Source organism: Diaporthe citri (assembly GCF_014595645.1).
Source record: "Diaporthe citri strain NFHF-8-4 chromosome Unknown scaffold_7, whole genome shotgun sequence".
In the NCBI taxonomy this organism is placed as follows: Eukaryota; Fungi; Ascomycota; class Sordariomycetes; order Diaporthales; family Diaporthaceae; genus Diaporthe; species Diaporthe citri.
Window position 1 is genome coordinate 1,667,106 of NW_025064852.1, and position 21,203 is coordinate 1,688,308.

The 21,203-nt window shown below is 55.3% G+C and overlaps 6 protein-coding genes across 6 annotated transcripts; 3 read left to right on the forward strand and 3 right to left on the reverse strand.

Moving 5' to 3' along the window:
* Positions 1-749: 749 nt before the first annotated feature.
* Positions 750-1,589, forward strand: INS49_013707 (uncharacterized protein; the record flags this gene model as incomplete). Its single annotated transcript, XM_043174402.1, has 2 exons — positions 750-1,030; positions 1,115-1,589. The coding sequence occupies 2 exons, from the start codon at positions 750-752 to the stop codon at positions 1,587-1,589; spliced, it is 756 nt and encodes a 251-aa protein (XP_043021347.1).
* An 812-nt stretch (positions 1,590-2,401) lies between these two features.
* On the reverse strand, positions 2,402-4,751 carry INS49_013708 (uncharacterized protein; the record flags this gene model as incomplete). Its single annotated transcript, XM_043174403.1, has 5 exons — positions 2,402-3,319; positions 3,387-3,578; positions 3,668-3,956; positions 4,011-4,337; positions 4,387-4,751. The coding sequence occupies 5 exons, from the start codon at positions 4,749-4,751 to the stop codon at positions 2,402-2,404; spliced, it is 2,091 nt and encodes a 696-aa protein (XP_043021348.1).
* Positions 4,752-6,548: 1,797 nt separating this feature from the next.
* On the reverse strand, positions 6,549-6,944 carry INS49_013709 (uncharacterized protein; the record flags this gene model as incomplete). The annotated part of the gene is made up of 1 exon (XM_043174404.1): positions 6,549-6,944. One exon carries the CDS (start codon positions 6,942-6,944, stop codon positions 6,549-6,551), a length of 396 nt encoding a protein of 131 aa, XP_043021349.1.
* Positions 6,945-9,308: 2,364 nt separating this feature from the next.
* Positions 9,309-12,149, forward strand: INS49_013710 (uncharacterized protein; the record flags this gene model as incomplete). The annotated part of the gene is made up of 1 exon (XM_043174405.1): positions 9,309-12,149. The coding sequence occupies one exon, from the start codon at positions 9,309-9,311 to the stop codon at positions 12,147-12,149; it is 2,841 nt and encodes a 946-aa protein (XP_043021350.1).
* A 640-nt stretch (positions 12,150-12,789) lies between these two features.
* On the reverse strand, positions 12,790-16,794 carry INS49_013711 (uncharacterized protein; the record flags this gene model as incomplete). Its single annotated transcript, XM_043174406.1, has 4 exons — positions 12,790-13,898; positions 13,984-16,076; positions 16,128-16,276; positions 16,327-16,794. The coding sequence occupies 4 exons, from the start codon at positions 16,792-16,794 to the stop codon at positions 12,790-12,792; spliced, it is 3,819 nt and encodes a 1,272-aa protein (XP_043021351.1).
* Positions 16,795-17,956: 1,162 nt separating this feature from the next.
* Positions 17,957-19,388, forward strand: INS49_013712 (uncharacterized protein; the record flags this gene model as incomplete). The annotated part of the gene is made up of 2 exons (XM_043174407.1): positions 17,957-18,202; positions 18,264-19,388. The coding sequence occupies 2 exons, from the start codon at positions 17,957-17,959 to the stop codon at positions 19,386-19,388; spliced, it is 1,371 nt and encodes a 456-aa protein (XP_043021352.1).
* Positions 19,389-21,203: the final 1,815 nt, after the last annotated feature.

Consider the following 21,203-nt stretch of genomic DNA (forward strand, 5'->3'; position numbering starts at 1 on the left):
GCACCCATCGCTGTCTGTGAAACAGAGAATATAGTCGCACGGTATATCAAAGCCACGGCTGTAGCCGATCCTCAATCAATTAACCTTCAGGGAGAGCTCAAACTTTCCGCCCCCCCACACCAGGTTTGTCTTGGGAGGACACCACGGCTGCCGCTATTTCTGCAGGATCCGCACGATGTACCGCTAGGGGGCGCCCACGGAAGCACAATACCACCACGGCAGTCTGCGGGTTCTAAAAACAGTTCCTTTGAAACAGCTGCCTGGAATGCAGGCTTCTTACTCAGCCGCCTCCCGGGCCAAACAGAGCGATTCGAGCTTGCGAGTGGGCTTGCCCACCGGGAAGATCCAGACTTTCGCGTGGATCCTTCGACGCGAGCTGAGTACGCTAGCCGGGGGGGCGGTAGATTGTGCCTAGTACTGTATCGAAAGCCACCTATTTCACTCAACCCCCATCATCAGAAGCAAGTCATGGGCACTCGAGCCATATAGAATGGCAAGGATGAAGGATGGGGGGGCTGCATTAGGAAATGGGAAGAGATAAGTAAAGAGATGACCCCGGGCAAACATTTTGAAGTTCTCGTGCGGTCTCTTCTACCGGCCCAGCTTCGAGCGTTTGTACTGTAGAGGACACACAAAGGTTTCTCGGCAGGTGCTCAACTAGTCAATTGAAGCTGAAGATGGCCACCCAGTATCAGCAGCCCCAAGGGCAATACTACCCACCCCAGCAAGGCATCGAAAAGGGACACACAATGGGAGCACCGCCTCAGGGGATGGGATACAACCCGAACCAACAACAATTCGCATATGGGAACGGGCACAACCCTGCTGGCTACGGCCATGCGCCGCAATCAGCCGTCTATTCGCAGCCCCAATCCGGCGCATCGTCGGGAACCAGGCGGAGCTCGTGCTTCGCCCTGATGGCTGCGCTTCTCATCCTCATCGCCGCGGTCATCGGGCTGAGCGCCGGCCTGGGAGTGAGCCAGAGGAACCTGCACAACGCGCAGGCAGACCTCGCGAGGGCAACAGGATCGTGAGTGCCCGCCCCACGTCTCGGCCGAACAGTTTACAGCTTTCGCCTTCCTCGGGCTGCATGGCTGACTAACACGGCAAACAGGCCAGCAGCAACAACCGTCTTCGTGACGGCCAAGCCGACATCAACACCAACGGCAACATCATCCTCCTCCTCGGCCTCGGCCACGCCGGACACCTCCAACATCACCTGCCCGGGGTCCAACAACACGCTGTACACGGCCGACGCCGACAACAACTCGAAGCAGTTCCAGCAGTACTGCGGCATCGACTTCTCGGGCGACCAGGCCGTCGACGTGGGCAGCGTCAAGGTCACGAGCATGGGCGCGTGCATGGACGCCTGTGCCTCGCAGTCCAACTGCACGGGAGCGGGGTGGGGCTACCTCGAGGGCGACAACGGCACCGAGCACAGCTGCTGGATGAAGGCGAACCTGACGGAGCCCCACAACGCCACGGCCGAGTGGGCGTTTGCCATCCTGCTGGGCGGCAACGGGTCGGACCCGGCACCGCAGAGGAGGAGGCGCGGCGGGGGCTCGGGGTGGTGGTTCTGGGGGGCGTAAAGTTGTGGAGGTCCCGGGAGATGCGGGAGTCCTGGGGGGGGGGGGTTAGCGGTTGATTGCGCAGCCCTTCCAAAGTTTGCGTAGGCGTGTTGTATGCCTTCATGTACGGCATGGAAGAATCGATTGAATTGGGATTCATAGTAAACACGCTCTCGGAAACTCATGCCGTTTTAGGTCTGCTTCTTCCTCAGGACTGTACCATACAGGACCCAGTTGACGGATACATGTGAGGATATCTGCCTGTCTGCTGTGTATGGACTATACGAGGATCCGTGTCTCTTCTGTGAATCCCTTCACTAGGCATTCGCTCCCTTTCCCGCCCCCTCCCCCTCTCGCTGCCCACGTCGTACGAGTTAGCCACAATGCATGTCTCTCCCCAAACGGCCAGCCACCAATCTTCTGCAAACAAATGATTGGGAGCTCCTAAATGCCCCATCGTTGTGATATCGCACTGGCAACTGCTTTTGCGCGCCACAGATTCTAATCCAGAACTTGAAGACATTGGATTCGATGTTGAAAACTCCTGCAATCCTGCTTCTGTATCTCTCGTGACCGCCAGATGCTTCTCCATTTCTGGTGGTCATGCAAGAGTCATCAGGACAAGGCGGTGACACCAATTTTCAAAACACCCGAGTAGACTTGAAAAAAAAAAAAAAAAAAAAAAAAAAGAACTCAATCCATCTTTGAGTTTCTCAGTATGCGACCTCGCAGGCATTATATTCCTAAAGAGTTCCCTAATGTTTTCATGCCTTCCGTGGTCTGGTTCAACATTATATGCCTCATTTTCTACAACTCTGCCGCTTAAACTCTGGTCAAAGCTCATCTTCAACAAGAATTCTTGAAGTCCAGTCTTCAGCTTCTGGTGTCTGCTTTTCGAAGCCAGTTGGGGGTTGAGCGATTCTCTTGACACCTTCCATGATTTGGTCCCAGAAGGCCTCACACATGGAATAGTCCACTACTCCGGTGTCCAGACCATCGTTGATGTTCACTCCGTAACTGTCTCCCATGTTCCATTCGGGCCACCGACTTTGGTCCCCAGGATTCCCCGTCGCAGCCATATTCGTCCAGAGTGTCGACATTGTCGACGCAAGTTCCTTCTCCTGGCCACTGAGATGGCATTTTCCATCCGGTGGTGGCATATATGTTGTCAAGTTAAACACAAAGGGAAGCTCAGCTGTGTGAGTAGGTCCGAGTAGCCGCAGGATAGGTTTCACGTCTGGGATCATATGATACCAGGCACAAGAGGGCGTATGGCCGAAGCTGTATGTCCAAGCAGGTACGCCGTTCCTGGCTGCTCCCTTCAGTCCCCGGTGCGCGGCACATCGGTAGGAGTAAGCTGTCAGGACTGTCATCATTGCGGCATATCCCGGCACTCCTGTTCGCGCGAATTTGGACAGGCTGTATGTCTGGTTCACAACCGGGGCGAGCGGGCCGAAATTGAATATGAGGAATTCGTTGTATGTTGACTGGTTGAGCTTGGTGACTCGCGGCCCATATCTGGACAAGAGAGACAAGCTACCCTCTTGGGTATTCGAGCCAAATATGGACGGAACGCGGACACCTGCGCCTCCTGGATTGGTAGGAATGAGGCCCCCATCTACTAACGGGCCCCAACCTGGACCTGTTCCGTTGTGCTCCAGGAGAGTGCTTGCACCGGGGGTTAAACTGCTTGGCATCCTCAGGTGGGCTCTTTTGAGGGAGGGAACAGGAGCAGAGCGCAAGCAAGACATCTAGTTTTCAATGTTAGTGTAAAGACAGCGATCGTTCGCACAGTCACACCTCGGGTAGGTGACCTACGTCGATCTTTTTACAACCCAGCTGTTCGGCAAAGCTGCGATGCCATGCCTCTGCCTGGGCAACGGTGGCGTAGTCGCGCCCACCACCAGATTGCAAGGCCGCTGCTCTCATGAGTTTTGGGGCATTTTCCATTGTTGCAATAACGAATGCATTAGAAGCACCAGCCGATTGCCCGAACAGTAGGACCCTGTTCTTCACCGCATGTCAGCAACAGAATAGCACAAAACCTGAATAGCTGCTCTCCAAGGGTACCAGAGTGGTCCGGGCTTGTATTGACATACTGGATCCCCACCAAAATTAGCAATGTTTTCTTGGACCCATCGCAACGCCAAGATCTGATCCATAATGCCAAAGTTGCCGTAGAGGCCAAGGTCCGGGAGTGCAAGGAAGCCCAAAGGGCCTACACGATAGTTGATGGACACCACAATCGAATCTGTTGCTGAGTAGCAGCCATCGTAAGTCGGATTAGAGATGCCGCCCGCCTCGTCACTCCCGCCGAATATCCAGACCTTCACCGGCAGTCCGGAAGCTGGAGTTGCACCCGCTGGTTTCCAAACATCGACGAACAAACTAGCCGAGTTAGTGAACGTCTTTTTTCAGGATGGCACGCGCGCTTCAGCTAACCAATCCTCGTCCTGCGGGCCCTTTTCCACGAAGCTTGTGCCGAACTGAGGGCACGCGGGCGCGGCGACGGTACCATCCAATACCCCATCGTAGGCGTCGGTATGGGACACCGGCGGTGCAAAGCGAAGGTCTCCTACTGGGGGCTTTGCATAAGGGATTGAGAAGAAATGGTCCACGTCCGTCTCGCGACACCGGCCTCCCCGTACGGTCCCGTTGAGTGTATCAATTTGAATAGAAGGATGTGTAACCGGAACTGTTGCTGTCTCTCCTGTAGCTCCGGTCAGACCCAACAGGCACGACACAGCCAGAAGGCCGAGCAGTGTCCGCCTGTTGGTGGCATGCACAAGTCTCGAGCTCATGGCGTAGTGTCTCGGACCTCATGAAGAGCGAGGAAAAGTCCAGCGACGGGCCCCTGCTGGCGGTGCTGGCGGAGCTGGGCCTGCTGCTGCCGAGGAGGAAGCTCTGCCTGGGCGAGAGCGGCGAGGGGGGGATTGGTGAGGCTGGGCTTTTTGGGCAGCTGCACTTGTTGTTGGTCGCCCGCAGGCTCTCGGGGTTGAATCCTTCGGCAGGGTCGAAGACTGGCTGACCCGGTAGCCTGGAGCGCAGGGGGCAGGGGGTCGCCCTCGGGTCCGGGCTGGTTTGTTGTGTATGGCTGTGACCAGGGTCGCTGGCGGGCTTTGGGGAAATCCGGAGCGGAGCTGGGACTGCGCATCTGTGGGAGAAGATGGCTTCGTCGGCCATGGTGTCGCTTCTCTGGTCGTCTTGCTCAAAGGAGTGGACTGACGTTGACGCCGAGTGTGTTGCTGCTGTTCGCATTTCCAAATGGGCCCCGGTGACTTTGCTGCTGCCGGGAACGAGTTCGATATATCTCTGGGCGTGCAGGTGCTGACGGAGAAGTTCGTTGCAGTGCTGACGGGGGCGCGTCGGCAGTCGGGTGTGGCTGACTGTCAGCTTCCAAACAAAAGGCGAGAGGCGCGGGTAATCTGGGAATGTGGAGAGTCACAACCCGAAGCTGAGGGAGGGAAGGGGGCAATTATGGTCGATGTCCATGTGAGGGTAGGCTGAGCTTTCAGCTGCAACGCAGCTTGTGCTATGTGCTACTTCGAAGGGCCGGACGGAGCATCAGGAATATTCGGGAGCTTAAATTAAACTCGGTGTCCGCAGCTGCGTGGCATGGGAATGCGTGCGTGTGCAGCCCCAAAGGTCCGGCCCCCCTGCGAACCATTAAGCCAACCGCTACCCTCCGCACTGCGCCGCACGCCCCCCCGAGATCCTCTTGGGCCATTTGCAGCGGGGGGAGCCATGGCCGACTATTTTTACGCTTGCTACAACTGGGACGTGCCTCTTCCATCCGGGCCTCGACAGGTCGAGCGACAGGTCGAGACCTCAACAACTACGCATCCATCGCGGGCGAGACCGGCCTCTCACTGGGATCTGCGGCCAGGATGGAGGCAACGCCTTCATAAAAGTTTCTTGGCCATATCTGTGAGGGTGTTGGCCATCAAAGGCATCATCTCGGAGGTGTATGCGAAACGGAATCGTGTTCTCGTAGACGATGGTCTGTTGTTCGACCTGGAGATTCTGTTCACTCAAATCACAGCACACTGACCAGGTGACTTGAGACAATCTAGATGCCAGGGAATCACAACACCCATGAGAAGAGCTGCTCTCAAGGATGGTCTCGACGCATGGTTCGGGAGACAGTACTCCCTTTCGGGACCTTGTCAAGAAGTACGGCAGAACAGAGTACATGTTCCCGTTTGCAGGAGGATTCGGTATCTCGGGAAAGAAGGCAGGAGTTGCACACTGCTGAAGATGACGCAGAGTGGACTGGCCGTGGAGGAGATGACGTTCGCCGGCCGGCGCTTTCGGGATCTTCCACTGGGCATAGTACAGCTGTCGAATAAAAGTTTTCAATTATTTTGCATTGCCGATGGCGACCGAGATTTGAGCCAACCACATCGAGATTGGCCAGAACTGCAAAGGCGACAAGGGAAGGAGCTCCGTTCGGGTCGGATGTCCGAACCGAGGGTAGCGGCCCTGGGTTAATCAAATCAATAGGAGTCGTCGTCATCTGCTGAATGTACTCTGCCACTGGGGAAACCAAGTGAGACATGATGAGCCATAATCATGGTCCAAAAGATTATGGTCGTACGGTCTACTAGATAGCCCGGAAACAACATGACCTCCATTCGCATTCGGCGCCTCCTGCGGAGTTTTTGTATCACATGTTTCGTATCAAAAGGAGGTAGAAAGTATTATCACATTGGTGGCATGGTATGGGGGTGAATAAAATGGTTTCAAATCGGGTCACTCGATACCAGCTGGCTCCTTACCTGCTGTCACATGTGATGTGGTTTTCGTCCTGCACAGCTTCACTGAGATGCGCTTACGGGGAAGAAGATCTGCCTTGGGAAAATTCGGTGGCAGCTGGTGGCCCACATGAGGCTCTTGCTCAGAGCAAACGAACAGGCTTGTGACGAGATTTCAGCCCAGACACTCAACAAGCAGGCTTGTCAAGCCAGAATGGAGAATTCCTCAGATCTGTCCATTGTTCCAAAGATCATCCTTCTGCTTCAGATTGGGAACGAAAATTTCGTCACCAGACCACCACTCTTCCTCCATCGCTTGCTCCTTCTGAGCCTTCTCCTGGGCCTCCTCCTCCGCCTTCGTGGGCTCCTTGACCTTCTTGGTCTTCTTTCGAGGGGCCGTCTCCTTGTCTGAGCTGGCCTCGGACGTCTTCTGTTCACCTGGCTGGTTGTCAATTTGCTGGTCCGAGATGGATGGCTGAGGTGCCTCACCTGGCACAAACTCGGGGGCATGGGCCGCATGAGGAGGGAGGGTACCTGAAGCCAAGCGCGGCTGAGGCGAGACGTCGCTCGAGTCCTGGTTGGACCCGGCCTTGCGGGGAGACTTCTTCTTCATCGACACCATTTCGTTTGTGATTGATGCAAGCTGAGAGGGTTTTGTCCGTGTCAATGATCAGGTGAGCGATGATGTCGCAGGTGATTTGCAGTGCTCACAGATATGGAAAAGTCCAGGTCGAGACCGTGACTTTTTATAAGACTCTGTTCTGACCGTTTGCTGCGACGTTTGCTGAAAGGGCTCAATGTCTTCCATGTGTGGATGACAGCGTCTGCAATTGTGCATTGTGACTGGTAAATTTCATCTGATCTATGAGTAAGTCTGAGTTCGTGTACTACGGTCTCAAAAGGTTGAACAATGGACAATAGATCGCTGGTCGGCAAACAAGACAAAGTGCCTGGATACAATCAGGCAATAGAGCATACACACCTAGACTTACAGCAAGTCTTTGTGTAATAGTCTTTGTACACTCAATCTATACAGGCACAATTCGTTGTAATGACAGTTCATAATATGAACTAGAGAATTATGCAACGGTTGCACCAGCTATCTATGCAGCTTTGTTCCTCATCTCATTTTTGTTGATTCCTGCATGCCAGTTGAGATCAGGCCGTATTACCTTGAGCTAGAAAATTCGCTCATTTTGAGTCAAGGCTTCATCGCTATTTCTCGTTATTCTCTCTATCCGCAGGAGTATGACGTTGACTCAACATTTCGACTCCAAGTAACAGTGTTATGTCTCAGGAATCTCAAGAATGCGAGTGTTTCGCGGTATCCCCGCAAGATTCTGAGTAGATGTAGTGATGAGAGAACGATACCACAATCGCAAGGTAGCACCGGCAAGGGATCATGGTATCGAACATGATTGACGTGTTTTCTTGTCACCAACTTTAGCAGACACTCCACAAACATAACGCGTATTTTATTGTATGCTTATGAAGGGCCTCGAGTCCATGGAAGATATGTGAACCGGGTATGATGAGAGATACAGATGAGAGGGGAGCGGGCGATCCAATTATACGAACCTCCCTCAAAGCGATGGCTCATTCAAGGTCATTTGTAAGGGGCGTTCAAGATATCTGGTCTGCTCCAGCTTCTCTTTCTTCGCGAAACGAGAGGACGATCAGACAGGGAGGCAGGGAACGCATCCGGAGACGTTCTCAAATATGCACCTCGACGGATCTAAAGAGTGCAAGGTTGTCGCAATGGAGCTAATGCCTGAAGGAAGCTCCCATCTCGGAGATCCAGTACCATCCTGTGCGAGCTGTTCCTCGGTCTGATAGTTCAGTTGGAATAGGCCTATTCATGTCACACGCTTCCCGGCCTTATGAAGGCTGCCTTACTCACCAAGCATGGGGAACCGCCCCGAGTGACAAATGGTAAACCCTCCCGGTTCGCCCGGAAAACCCGTTGCCATGAAATAAAATTTGCGGGACGGGATACGGAGGCAAGTTTGGCGATTTAGTTTCAAATTGGACGGGGGGTTCCCGGAGGTTGAAGGATTTCATTAACCTTGGGAGACGCCACACACACACACACACCTGCCCCGGAGGGCGACGGACGCGGGCCGCAACGCATGATAACCGCCAGGACCACAGGTGTGAAGCGTTGATGTGATGGATGTGCATCCGGAATGCTGTCACACACCCGTTTCACCAACACCGGCCACCAAATCGTATCTCGGGAGAGGCCACTCACAACCGCCGCACTGGGTAACCTGGGCAGTCACACCGCGGACCTGTCGAATTGCCTCTCATTTCTCCGCTCGAAATGTCCGCGTAGTAAGATTCGAGTGGAGGGCAGGGAGATGGGGCCGGAAAGTCTAAGTCGCTAAGCAGGATGGGCATAGGCTGGCCCCGAAAAGGCCGACCGAGCCAGTGATGGTTCGCGCCAATAGCGTGTCTTGCACACGCCTTTGTTCGATGATACGCTGAGAGGTGGATCCTGCGACAGGGTCCGCCTGGTCGAGCTGGGCGACTCGTGCCTGGACGGCAGGATGGTAAGCTTTGGGGGAGAAATTTGGACCATGTCAAGATCAGGGGTCCTCTGGGGGGCCAGATGCAAGCCCGCCAAGCCATTCGACGCCGAGTCTCCTCTTCTAACCAACGAGTCCTCGCTTCCTACCTTCTTTTGTCGTGTAGCCGAGGAACTCAGTGTCTTCTGCTCATCCGTTGCCAATTGATGTTTTCCAGGTGAAATGCAGCGGGGACGTCCAGCGTGAATCGTCCGGACTGCTTGATGCAGCATCTTCCACCGTGATTGTTACTGTGTTCGAGATTCGGCACGATCTCCGACTCGACCGATCTTCCAAGCCTTGGGACCCATCTTGTCCCGCTCCGCCCCGGCCCCTCAGCACCACGTTGTCCCGGTCCGTGGGCCGATCCCAGAGAACAGACCCCTCGGACGTCCACTTCCTATTTTCAGCCTAGGAAGATGGGTGTCGACGCTGAGGAGCTGATCCTAAATCCTTTCCAGGAAGTGATCGACCGAGGAAAGGAAGCCGTCACCAATGCGGAAAATGCAGCAGATGAGGATGCTGAGGTCTCGCGGCTCATGGCGAAGGCCGGAGTCGCAGTCGTCAAGGAAGGCGAGCGGGCCTTGAAGAGGCTGCAGCCTCTTTGGGACGGCCAGGTCGAAAAGTACGGCGATGCATTCAAGGAGTGTCTGAGCCAGAATGCCGCAATAGAGGAGAAGCGGCGCAAGCTGGAGGATCTCCTGTACGACTTCGAGGACTACGCCGAGCCAGACACGTTCGAATCGGAACGGTTCACCGAGCTTCAGGCGGCTACCAAATCGCTCGCCATGGATGTAATCGATGCCATCAAGAAGATGAAGCTTGACACACCCATCACTCCGCCCTACTCGCCGCCGTCGCCCTCCAAGTTCCCGCCTCTTCCTCCTCTGCCCCCTCTGCCCCTGAAGAGTCCATCACGGATAGGAAACGGGGCACGATCTCCGAGACCACCAACACCACCAGGGAGGAAAGGAGGCCGCACACCAACGCCGTTACTCGCCCCTCTGCCACCGTCTGCCACGCCCTCTCCAGACCGCACCGAACAAAGCACACCTGTGCCGCCGCCCGATCCATCAGAGGCGGCAGTCCCAGTATCCCGCGTCAGGCTCCCACCTGGCAGGCGTGATCTTGGAAGAGTGAACACTGGCTCACAACGCAGCCTGAGGAGCAATGGTACAGCACATTCACGGGCGTCCAGTGCGTTCAGCGTCGGGTCACTGCCTCCGCCGGCATACACAGCTGATGGCGAGGCGCCTCCTGTCCCTCAAATCACACATCACAACATGACTGAGCGGCCTCAGAGCCGAGCATCATCGGCTCTGGGATCACATAACGCCCAAGCGCCGCAGAGCCCAACCCACGCCCGTCAGCCCAGCCTGCCGACGACAGACACCAGCAGCATCCCCGAGATACCCGATTTCCCAGTGCCACAGCCACAGCCACAGACCGGGACGAGGACGACCGCGTGGGTGAGCGACCAAGCCGGAGGGACGTCGAACCCAAGGTACCACGGGCACCGGCCGCCCTCGCGGTACGAGCCGCACTCCCTGCAGGCGATCCAGAACCTCCAGCAGACGACCATCCCGGAGGACCAGGCCGTGACCGCGAGCATGCCCTCCAGGAGGGCAGGCCACTCCTTCATAAACTTCGACACGCCACTGACGCCCATCATATCGGAGCTGGGCAGGTTCGGCGTCGACTCCCCACCCGGCGACTCCAGCCCGTCTGCCGGCCCCAACAGCCCCGAGACATCGCGCAGCGCGACCCTGAGCCACGCTACGAGCATGTCGTCGATCCAGACCGGCTCCGCCCACACGAGACCCAGCAACGGCGGCAGGACACCAATCACGCCCGGCGACAACGCCCAGCACAAGCCCTCCTTCTCGCCCATAACCCTCCCACCAGCCGCCCTCGAGGGCCCCGAGAGCCACAGCCGGCTGCCCGACGCCGCGGTGGCGCAGGCGTCCGCCACCTCCGCCTCAGAGGACTGGGCGACCCGCACCGTCCTCTCCGTCTCAGACCGCGCGTCGACCGCCAACTTCTCCTCGGCCTCACACCCCCGCGAGGCGGACACGGCCATCGGCCCGCGCAGCAGCCTCTACCTGCTCCGGGGGTTCTGCGCCGGCGCGCAGCAGTTCCGGTCCTCGGGCCACGAGGACGGCGTGCGCAGGCTGGCGGGCCACGTGGCGGGGCAGTCGACGGCGACGGCGCGGTGCTCGTCCTGCTCCTACGGCCACGCGTGGTCGGAGCTGGACCTCGACGTGCGCGACCGCATGCCGCGCGCGACCTTCCCTCGGGAGGGCGGGCTGCTCTTCCGCATCCGCCTGCTGTACAAGTCGCACCTCGGCGCCCCGCGGCCCAGCGAGGCCTTCTACGGGTGCCTGTTCTGCGCGCAGGTGGGCCGCGTCGTGCGCGAGGGGGACGCCACCGTCTTCAGGGGCTCCGACGAGCTCCTCCGCCACCTGGCGTCCCATCCGCAGCCGCTGCCCGATGTTCCTGGGCTGACGGTGCTGTATGGCAAGGAGATACTCGCCACGGACCCGCGGGTCAACGATTTCGACGTGTGGCTCACCGAGCCGCCGCAGCCAGGAGGGATCCCGCCCGAGGTGGAGGCCGAGGTCGCCAGGCTGCCCGTCGCGACGGCCGTCAAGGGCCACGTGCAGCGGTACGGGGAGAAGAAGCTACCCAAGCCGGACGGGAAGGGCTCCGAGAGCCTGCTCCAATTCTTCGAGGGCGCACGGATCATTGGGGTCGAGTACCCGGGCAAACACGTGGGGAAATGGTGTACAGGGTGGCACGATGGGACATGGGGTTACTTCCCGGCTAAGAGCATCGAACTGGAGAAGCCGAAGCCAGGCAGGCTCGACGCGCCGCCACTCCTACATGGCATGGGCGGGAACGGGGTGGTCGTGGTGGCCAAGTGGAAGTGGGATCCTAGTGCGGCTGCGAAAGAGGGCTGGCTCGGGTTCGACAAGGGCGAGAAACTGACAAACGTGGGGTGGCCGGTCGACGCGGGCAAGGAGGCGTGGTGCTGGAGCGGGTCGACCTCGAAAGGGAAGTTCGGGGTGTTCCCCAAGAGCCACATAGATGAATCCTCCCTGAGGGACGACGCCAGCTCACCGGCCCCCGGAGGTGGTGGTGGCAAGTCGAAGAGGAAAGAGGGCGGTGGCAGGTCTGGGGGGAAGCTGTTCGGCGTAAGGCGAAGGCATAGTACGACTTCAAGTATGAGTGGTGGTTCGGGGGTTATCGAGATTATATAACTGCCAATGGTAGATTATAGACCAGAATAACGCACCGGTCATAGACGTGCCGGATTGAGACATCTCTGGTCGAAGATGGAAGCTCTGACGATGATTTACAACTTTCTGTCCATGCACTGTCGAACAGAGATTCCCTCTTCACCCAACTGACTCCATGCTTACAATGGAGGCAAGTGCATCAAATGCGGTGTGATACAAGTGGACTGGCCACCTTCTGAACAAGCCAACGGAAACCATGCGTATGGATCTGTCTTGCCATGAGTTAGCGCTAGAGTGACAGAGCGCCATGGTCGGACGTACCTTTGCTCAATCGCCTTTGAAGCCCAGAGAAGTCGGTGGCCGAGGACACGGTAGAACGATGTCTGTTCACGGGCGCCACATAAACCCATCTCAGGGATGGTATTGCTTCAGAAACACAATTGCTGTGTTATAGCTGGGTCAAACATATAGTTCCATTCATTTCCCATGGCACAAGGGCCTCCCATAAAAGGAACACAACATAACGCCATGCTCATGCAACCCTAGCCCACCCTCGGTCTACCTCCCCCAACACTGCCTGGGTATTTGTGATAAATCCATTCCCACCGTCTCTTCCGGTCTCAATTTCACAATCTCCGCCTTACATCCACTCTACAGCGTCTCAATACTGCAGAAGCTTATCGCTCGACTCCGCATGGACCTGGGCCGTCTGGAACGAGCAGTGCTGGTCTCTGATTGAGATGACCTCGTACGTACCCTCCTGGCTAGCCTTGACCACCTTCGAGAAGTCGTAGCTTATGTCAGACCGTGTCTCAAGGACCTGACTCCGCTGGCCCTTCTTGGCGTTGGTGCTTCGCGTGTAGACGAACTCAAACGGCGGCGAGCCAGTGAACTCGAAGAGAATGTTCACCTCTCCGCCCTCATGGATAGATGCCCGGGATGTCTTTCCCTTGGAGATCTTGACGGACGGCATCGGATGGATGACCTTGGTGATGTTGACGTTGGAGTTGCACTCGGACGCCCGGTCGCTGATCGACGTGATAGCGAAGGTGCCGGGGTACTCGGCCAAACGGCGGAAGCTGGTAGTCGGGGACTTGGCTTTGCGTTGCGAGCCATCAAAGTTGTACCATACCTCGAACGGCGGCGTGCCGGACAGTGTGTATCCGATGCGCTCACCCACGCAGTAGTCCTGCCTTCCTTCAAGCTCGTAGATGGTTGGTGCGTCGTAAAGTTGAACCTGCACAGCTGGACCACTGGTATCATAAATCCGTCGGCACCCGTGGGCATCACCGACCTGGCGGATGCGGACAGATTGGCCGCCCAGCTTGAGATACTGCCGGGGAATTCGGACGTCGAACTTATTTGTCGGAATAGATGGGATGCGGTAGGTCTCCAGGCCTGCGCCGGATTGATGCTTGATCTCTATCTCCAATGAGAACGGAGCAGTGCCCGTGAGTTCGACGGGGATAGTCTCTTCGATATCTTGGTCCGCCATGCAGGATTTGTATGTTTGTCCGGGTTTTGTGAAGGACGCAGAGGGCCTGGGGTTAACCGTCTGGTGCAAGGTGACGGGATTGAGCTTCTTGTTGTCGACGTAAACGCTATCCTGTACCCCGGTGAACTTGTATGCGTATAGGCCCGACTTCGATGTGTCCATCTGTATCGAGGCCTTGCCGAGAGCCGCATCGACGGTCTTTTTGTGCGGCGAGGACACACCGCCGACGTCAGGCTTGTGCTTAACTTCATACTCCACGTGGAACGGTGGCGAGCCTAGACAAGGTTAGATATTCAACAAGTACATTCACAAAGGGTATAGAATGGAGTGTGGTTTGGGGGCCGCGTCTTGCAAACTTACCCTTGAGAGCAATCTCAAAGCCGTCAATGTCTCCCTCGCATACTTCGTTTTTGGAATAGACGAATTCACGGTCTAGGTTTATGCTTGGGGTGAGCACCAGGCCAAGCTCTGGCCGAGGAAGCCAGTCGACTTCGAATTGCGCCGCTCTTGGGTCGACAAGTCCGGGACACTTGTTATCCGATACATCAACGATCTCGTAGACTCCACGTCTGTCGACAGTCAAGAAATCATTGCCAGACTTGAGCTTCCGCTTCTTCAATGGGGCTGCGTCGCCGTCGTCCAAGTTCTTGAAGTAGACATCCCAAGGTCCCTCTCCGCTCAAACGCACAGGAAGCTTGACCTTGGCCTCCTCGAGGGTTCTGGTCCTGAACTTGCCGTCCAGTTGGCCAAACGCTCCTCGGGGCCGCTGGCGTCGGACAGAAATCTTCATCTCATCCTGCAAGAAAGCGCGGCAGCCTGAAGTGTCCGTAATAGCAATCAGGGCAACTGAATATTCTCCACCCTGTGACAGTGGCGGTGTCCGGAGCTTGACGTGCTTGTCCTGGATATCCGAGATCTTGTGTTGTCTTCTCCTGCCATCGTGGACGAGTTCCCATTCCAGCGTGAAAGGTGCTTCACCTTGTAGTACCACGTCGACCTCGACTTCCTCCTCCAGGCAAGCGTTGACAACTTCGGAAGGCTTGCGAATACTGGCTGAGGCCACAGGCTTGACTGTGGTTTCCAGGGTCATGCCTGGTCCGCTGAGCTGTTGCTGAGGGTACACTTTATCACTGATGTACTCAAAGACATACTTGTGTGTCCCTGCGACAGTGGGTATGAACTCCTCTTGGTGCCTCATACTATTGGCTTTGAAGCTCCTCCTCTCGGGAGATCCGTTGTGAATCGCCTTGTAGTAGACTGTGAACGGCGGAGTTCCGACGAAGTCGAAATCCACAGAAACACCAATCGAGTTGCCTGCACATTTGTCTGGAATGTCGCTGGAACGCAGCACGAGGCTCGGTTCGAGCGGATTCAACAGGAGGCAGGACGACGGCTCTTGCACCTCACCCTCACAAACGCCAGCCGAGACGGATTTGAGTGTGTACAGTCCAGGTGCCGAGACACTTGGCACATCATCCGCCTTCTTTGCATGGTAGGTACCCAAAGTCGCTGCCTCGCCGTGATCGCCATTCTTCGTAAGGGTGTCGATAGGCGAAAAGAGCCAGGTGAGAGAGTGTTTGGAGTTCTTCTTCTCATCTGCAATCTCATATTTGACAGGCAGGCTCGTAGACTTTCCTTTGGCAACCTTGAGGGGATGGCGCATGTTGCAATCGAAAAGGCTCACTGTCGGCCGGTCCTTGACGCTGAACTGCTGTACTAGGTGTTTCGGTTTCGGTTTCATCTCTGGGTCTTCTGCTGGCGAGGCGTACTTAACGATGTTGCCAAAAGCATCTTGAACCTCATCCACAGAGTACTGCCACTCTCCCCCAGAGTTCATGGACTCGTTCAAGCCCACTGTCACTATCTGAGCTCGAGCCCACGTGACGTATGAGTCGTCATCGGGAAGAACCAGGGCCGATGACCTGCTCGAGCCCATCAGTGGAGACGAGAAGCCTTCCGGCTGCAAACTTTGAAAGTGGAAGCTGTGGTCTTTGCCGTTGATCATCTGGCTGTAGACAATCTTCAGTGGTGGCGTACCCTCCACCTGCAGCGACAAGTCAGACAGATCGCCGAGGCAGCGATCAGAGGATGGAGACGGCAAGACGCGAGCCTTCGGACATGGAACAACATAGGTGTTCCCAGTCAGGCGCTGCACCTCCAATTTGTACTCGTCCAGAACCCTCCCTAGCCTGTAGACACCGGGCTTTTTAACCGGGTAGTCGAATTGAACGTCGGGTTCATCTGGATTATCCGCTCGTCTCTTGGCCATCTTGGTGATTGTCCGGATCTGGTCTTTGCCGAGCTTCAGGGTCTCTTGGACGCTCGTCTCTAGATCAACGCGGATGACCTCAACTTCGACCGGGACTGTCTCGTTAAACAGCATAGGCAGCGTGATCGTGGGCTGGGAGTCTCCTAGGCAAAAGGCCTTGCCGTCGGGGTTGAGGACGGCGGAGCTAAAAGATGTTAGCTACATCATCGTTGCCCACAAAATGCGTTATACATACCCTTCAGGCAAAATATTGATGATTTGTTTACCCAAGATCACAGACGCATTGTGCAAGACGTGGGCTGGCTGGACGTAATGCTCGGAAATGGCCAGCTCTCGATCGTAGAAGACTTTCAGGAAAGCAAGAAGCGCAGCCGTGAAGCCAGCCTAGCGAAGTCAGCGAAGAGGTCGGAGGGCTGGGGCTCGCGGGTGCGTACCGTGATGTTGAACATCAAAATGAAGTTAAAAACGGCATGCCCGAAGAACAGGACGAGACAAGCAGGCTGTGTCAGCTCTAGCCATGGTATTCTGAGCTCAGGAAGGCCCATAACGAATATGAGGTCGATGACGTTCCATTTGAGGAACAGCCAGACCGAGCTGGACTCGTCCTCCATCAAGCCGACCCAGTCGTAGAGCTTCCAGGCCACGAGGGCCATGTAGAACCCGAGGGCATAGAAGCGTTGTGTAGGCGCATCGAGGACGGTAAGGGGTATCACTGGGTTGCTCTGGGGTTGTTGTCGTCGTCCTTGATTCTCGGGGGCCGGCGGCAGGGGATTCGCGGGTGGCCCTCTGTTGGGCGGCGCTCGATCGGGGGTTCCGTCTGGTGTTGGAGGAGCTCTGCCTCGGACTTTCGTGGCAGGGGTGGCGGGGAACGCCCCCGTGACCCGTTCTGGTGTTGCATTCATAGCATTACTGTCGAGGGAAGCAAAGTCGTTCTGTGTCGGTCGCAGACGGTGGTGGTCGTGGTAGTCGTGGTAGTCGTGGTAAGCTCTCGGCGGCCGATATCTGCGAAGCTGGTCAGGGAACGAGTTGCGACAAGGCAGACGAGTAGGGCAAAGCAAGACGGACCTTTCCTGCTAGGTCATCATATCGCAAGTCGAAAACGGTTCGAGCCAGAGAGAGCTTCCAGGCCTGTTCGATTGAGGGAAGCGGTGCTTTGTGGGCGTGTCCAGAAGTCTTGGTTGGCAACCAGTCCCGCGACGTCAACAGAGGGCAGGGCAGTTGACGCGCCTTGAAAAAAAGAACGACCTGTTCAGGCATGGCACGGCGGGTTGTTAGGAGCAGGGATGTAGCTGTACAGTGGGCCTGGACCCTCCCCCTGCTTCGAGACCACCCTGCCACCTCAATGATTGGCTTAGATGCAATGCTGCATGTGCATGTACCAAGGCACCACTAAGCATTCCACTTCATTCAAGCTTCCTCTGCCTGCCACACCTCCTCTCATGCCAACAATAGTCTACTGTTGATTCCTTTCTGGTGGATATGTGCTGCTTTGTGGAAAGGGAATGACTGGTAGAATTGTCTTTCAGCCAAGACCAATGATGCACTGAATCTCTAGCCTGGCCATCCATGCTGTGGCTTGAACCTCCTCAAGTTCTGCCATCACTGCAGCAGCAATCCACAGATCGGCTGTAGCACCTTCTCTTCCCGCACTCATCCGGCTATATGAACATCACACTGTCAAGTTGTCATGCAAAAGTCATTGTCAAGATGAGGCAACACCTTTTCGGAATATCACATTGCAGTCCCTATCGATAAGTGAGCCTGGAGCCTTGGGCAGGCAGGTATTCCCTTTCAAGAAACTGCATCACAGTGCCTTCATTGTCTGTCATTGGGCAGCCTGAGAAGCAGCCTGAGGCGCAGCTGAGAACCTCCCACTTTCGCCCAACTCGGCTGCCAACAACCAAAAGTAAGGCACAATATTTCGGGAATATCACCAACATAGAGGCCTAATCAACCTCCCGTGAATTTCTACCTGTACCGAGTGCCTAATACCTACATCCTTCCGACAACTTGGAAGCCTGTCTTCTCATCCCCGACCCAATACAGCCAATCATATCTGCAAACATGGCCCCGAAGCGATCAAGTCCCTCCTCTTCGGGTGATACCCTGCCAGATCAGAAGAGAACTCGACCTCAGCGGGGTGCTGCGACCAAAGCATCCACCATTATCTCTCACGCTGCTCGAACTGAGAGCACTCTTGAACACAACCTCAGCATCCCTCCCGAGGACCTGTTGCATGAGACCTTGGCTCCCCTTAGGGAAGTGGAGCAGAACCAGTGGAAAGCATGGGTGGAGATTGAATCTGACCCTGTAAGCCCCGATCACAGCCGTTTGCTTGATTATGGTGTTCACGATCACTAACACACCGCAGGCCTTTTTCAACGGTTTGCTTCGCGACCTAGGCGCACAAGATATTAAGGTGACGGAGCTATTCTCAGTGGACGAGGTTGACTTCCTCCCACAGCCTGTGCTAGGCTTCGTCCTGTTGTGCAAGTATGCGGGGGAGGATGACGAAGACACCGAGGAAGTACCGAATTCACTCTGGTTCGCAAATCAGACCATGGCAAACGGATGCGCCACTGTGGCCCTACTCAACATCCTCATGAACTCACCAGAGGTCGAGCTGGGGGAGAAACTGAGCGAGTTCAAGAGGACAACACAAGACCTCTCGTCCGTCCTACGGGGCTACCGACTCGAGTCCGATGCAAGCATGCGGACCATCCACAACGCCTACGCCCGGCGCCTCGAGCTCCTTAACGCGGACCTCCTCCTCTCGAACGAGTACGACGAGTGTAAGGGCGTGCCCAAGGCCGAAGAGCCTCCCAAGAACCGCGGCAAGCGCAAAACCAAGGCCCAGAAGCGTCCCACCCCCAAGAAGAAGAGGACCGACGACGCATGTCACTACAAGGCCTTCGTTCCCTTGGATGGCAAGGTCTGGATCCTGGACGGCCTGGAGTGGAATCCCGTGTGCCTGGGTGAGGCGTCACCCGATGCCTGGATCCCCCTCGCCATCGAGGAGCTCGTCAAGAAGCTGGCCGTTGCCGGTGACCTCTCGAGCATCCTCGCCATCTCCCAGAGCCCCACCGTCGCGCTGCGGAAGGAGCTCGCCGCCAACATCAAGACCCTATCGGCAGCGCGCGCTGCAATCCCGGATGACGCCAGGCCCGAGCCGGCGGAGGGCCGTTTCTACCTTGAGGACTTTAACGAAGTCCAGCTGCGGCACTACGGTGTTTCGTGGGCGATGCTTGACGAGACCGAGCCGGACGAGTCGCGATTGACGAGTGCTGACGGCTCTTCGAAACTCGAGCTTGTGCGGCATCTCGAAACTGAGCAGGCCAGGATTAAGAGCGAGTACAACCAGGAGATGGGTCTCATCCACGAGGTTGAGGAGAGCTGCACTGGCCGGAAGAAGAACTACATGCCGCTCGCCAACAAGTGGGTTGAGAAACTCTCCAAGATGGGTGTACTCGAGAGGCTGCTGGATGAGTCCAAATGATGGGTAAAGGACAAAAGTACTTTTCCACATAGGTACGTGGGCCAGAGATTATATGGATATGGAAGCGATCCAGGGAAGTAGAGACATGGCCGGTTTGGAGGTGCTCAGTATTCAGTGCCAGCAGAGCATATCCACCCAAACAGAGCTTAATGGAGTGATATCTACCAGCATTTGGTCAATGTCGTGCATGTATTGCTAGGGAAAGAGCTAACTCTCAGATTGCGGTCAGGAGGTGCTGTCACACGAGGCAATCTACGAGGTTTTTAAGCCTGACAATATGGTACTGACTGGCCAAATATGTATTGATTCCAAATCAGAGAGCTTGTACAAGTCAACCAGTGCTTTCACAAGAGCAAACCTACAAACACAAATACCTAGACTCCCACCATATTCAGGTATGAATCATTTTTACAAGAGGCAGCAGCATACGATAATAGAGACGCATCAAGTCTTGAAGATATGTTAAATAAATAAGTAATTTCTGTCTATTTGCCACCTTTCCTCTGCATGTACAGACAGCACTTTTCTCCCTCCTCTAATACAGTCATGGCAATTTGCTCCGCTACAGCATCACAGAACACTACAAGTCTGTTGCTCTATTCCGCATGTGGCATGCAATCTTCTACATAGTGACTCATGATGAATCTTGCCGATATCAAGGGCCAAATATTCATTATATAAATCGTTCTATTTCCACACTGCTTTATACTACATGAGTGAGTGAAAATTTCTATTCCGAGCAGCACAGTGTCCTCTGATTTCACTCCAGGCCATCTACAAACAAGTCTCAGTGGCTAGAAACGGTTTTCTCGTTGTGTGGCATCTCGCAGGTACTCCATGGATGCTAGATGTGGTTCGGATCAAACGCGAGGTCCTAGAAGGGCAGCTTCCTTTCTTACTGCATAGACTATTTCTGTTCTTTGAGTTGCTCTACTGAGCTAGTGGGACAAGAGACAGGGAATATCACAGGATATTCTAGTGATTTTCGCTGTGTTAGGCTTCAGACAGATATTATTCAATCTTCTGTGAACCAGCATCGTGTTAGAAGCCACTGTTTTCCACCAAAGTCTCAGTGACAGGCCATGACTAGTCTCCGGGACCATTCGTGCTGACGCCGTCAAGCTTGACACCAGGCCAGTCCAGCAAGGTCGAAGCCATCTCCAGTTTGGTAGTGCCACGTACTTCATTTGCTTTGTACTTGTTCAATCCGCTTGAGCCACCTGCATCTGTCCGTGCCCGTGAGACACCCTAATGGGCTTATATGCACTTCCACTTGGTTGGAATATTTCTGAGTAGATGATTACTCCTCATGCGGCGAGAACAGCACCCAGTTTCTTGAGAAATACGCTTGAGGGCACACTCTGAAGATTCAGACCTGCAGACGTTGGTCATGTCACAAGTGAGACTTAGTAGACCACTTATTAAAGGCTCAGTAGTCCATATGATTACTTCTCTTGCACGTACCGCTCATGTTCTGCGGTGTAAGCAGTATTGTCCTGGCGACTGTGGGTTGAAAGGATAATGCCACGGAGTGAATATAGGAGACACTATCACAAGACGTGCATACGCAACGTCATCATATAAATCCGGTGAATCCATTTGACTAGCACCGAAACTTGGTGCCACCATATCATTCAAACTTTTCTATCAGTGCCTGAGATCATTCATAATCACATCAAAGTCACTTGGCTGTGAGAAACTACTTAAGAGAAATTTCCAGGCCCGATCCTCTATTTTCCTCCTACCTTCGACATCCAACAACCTTCTTCCTCTGACATACCAAGTCCTTTTTACTACCGAAGACAAGTTCGACTT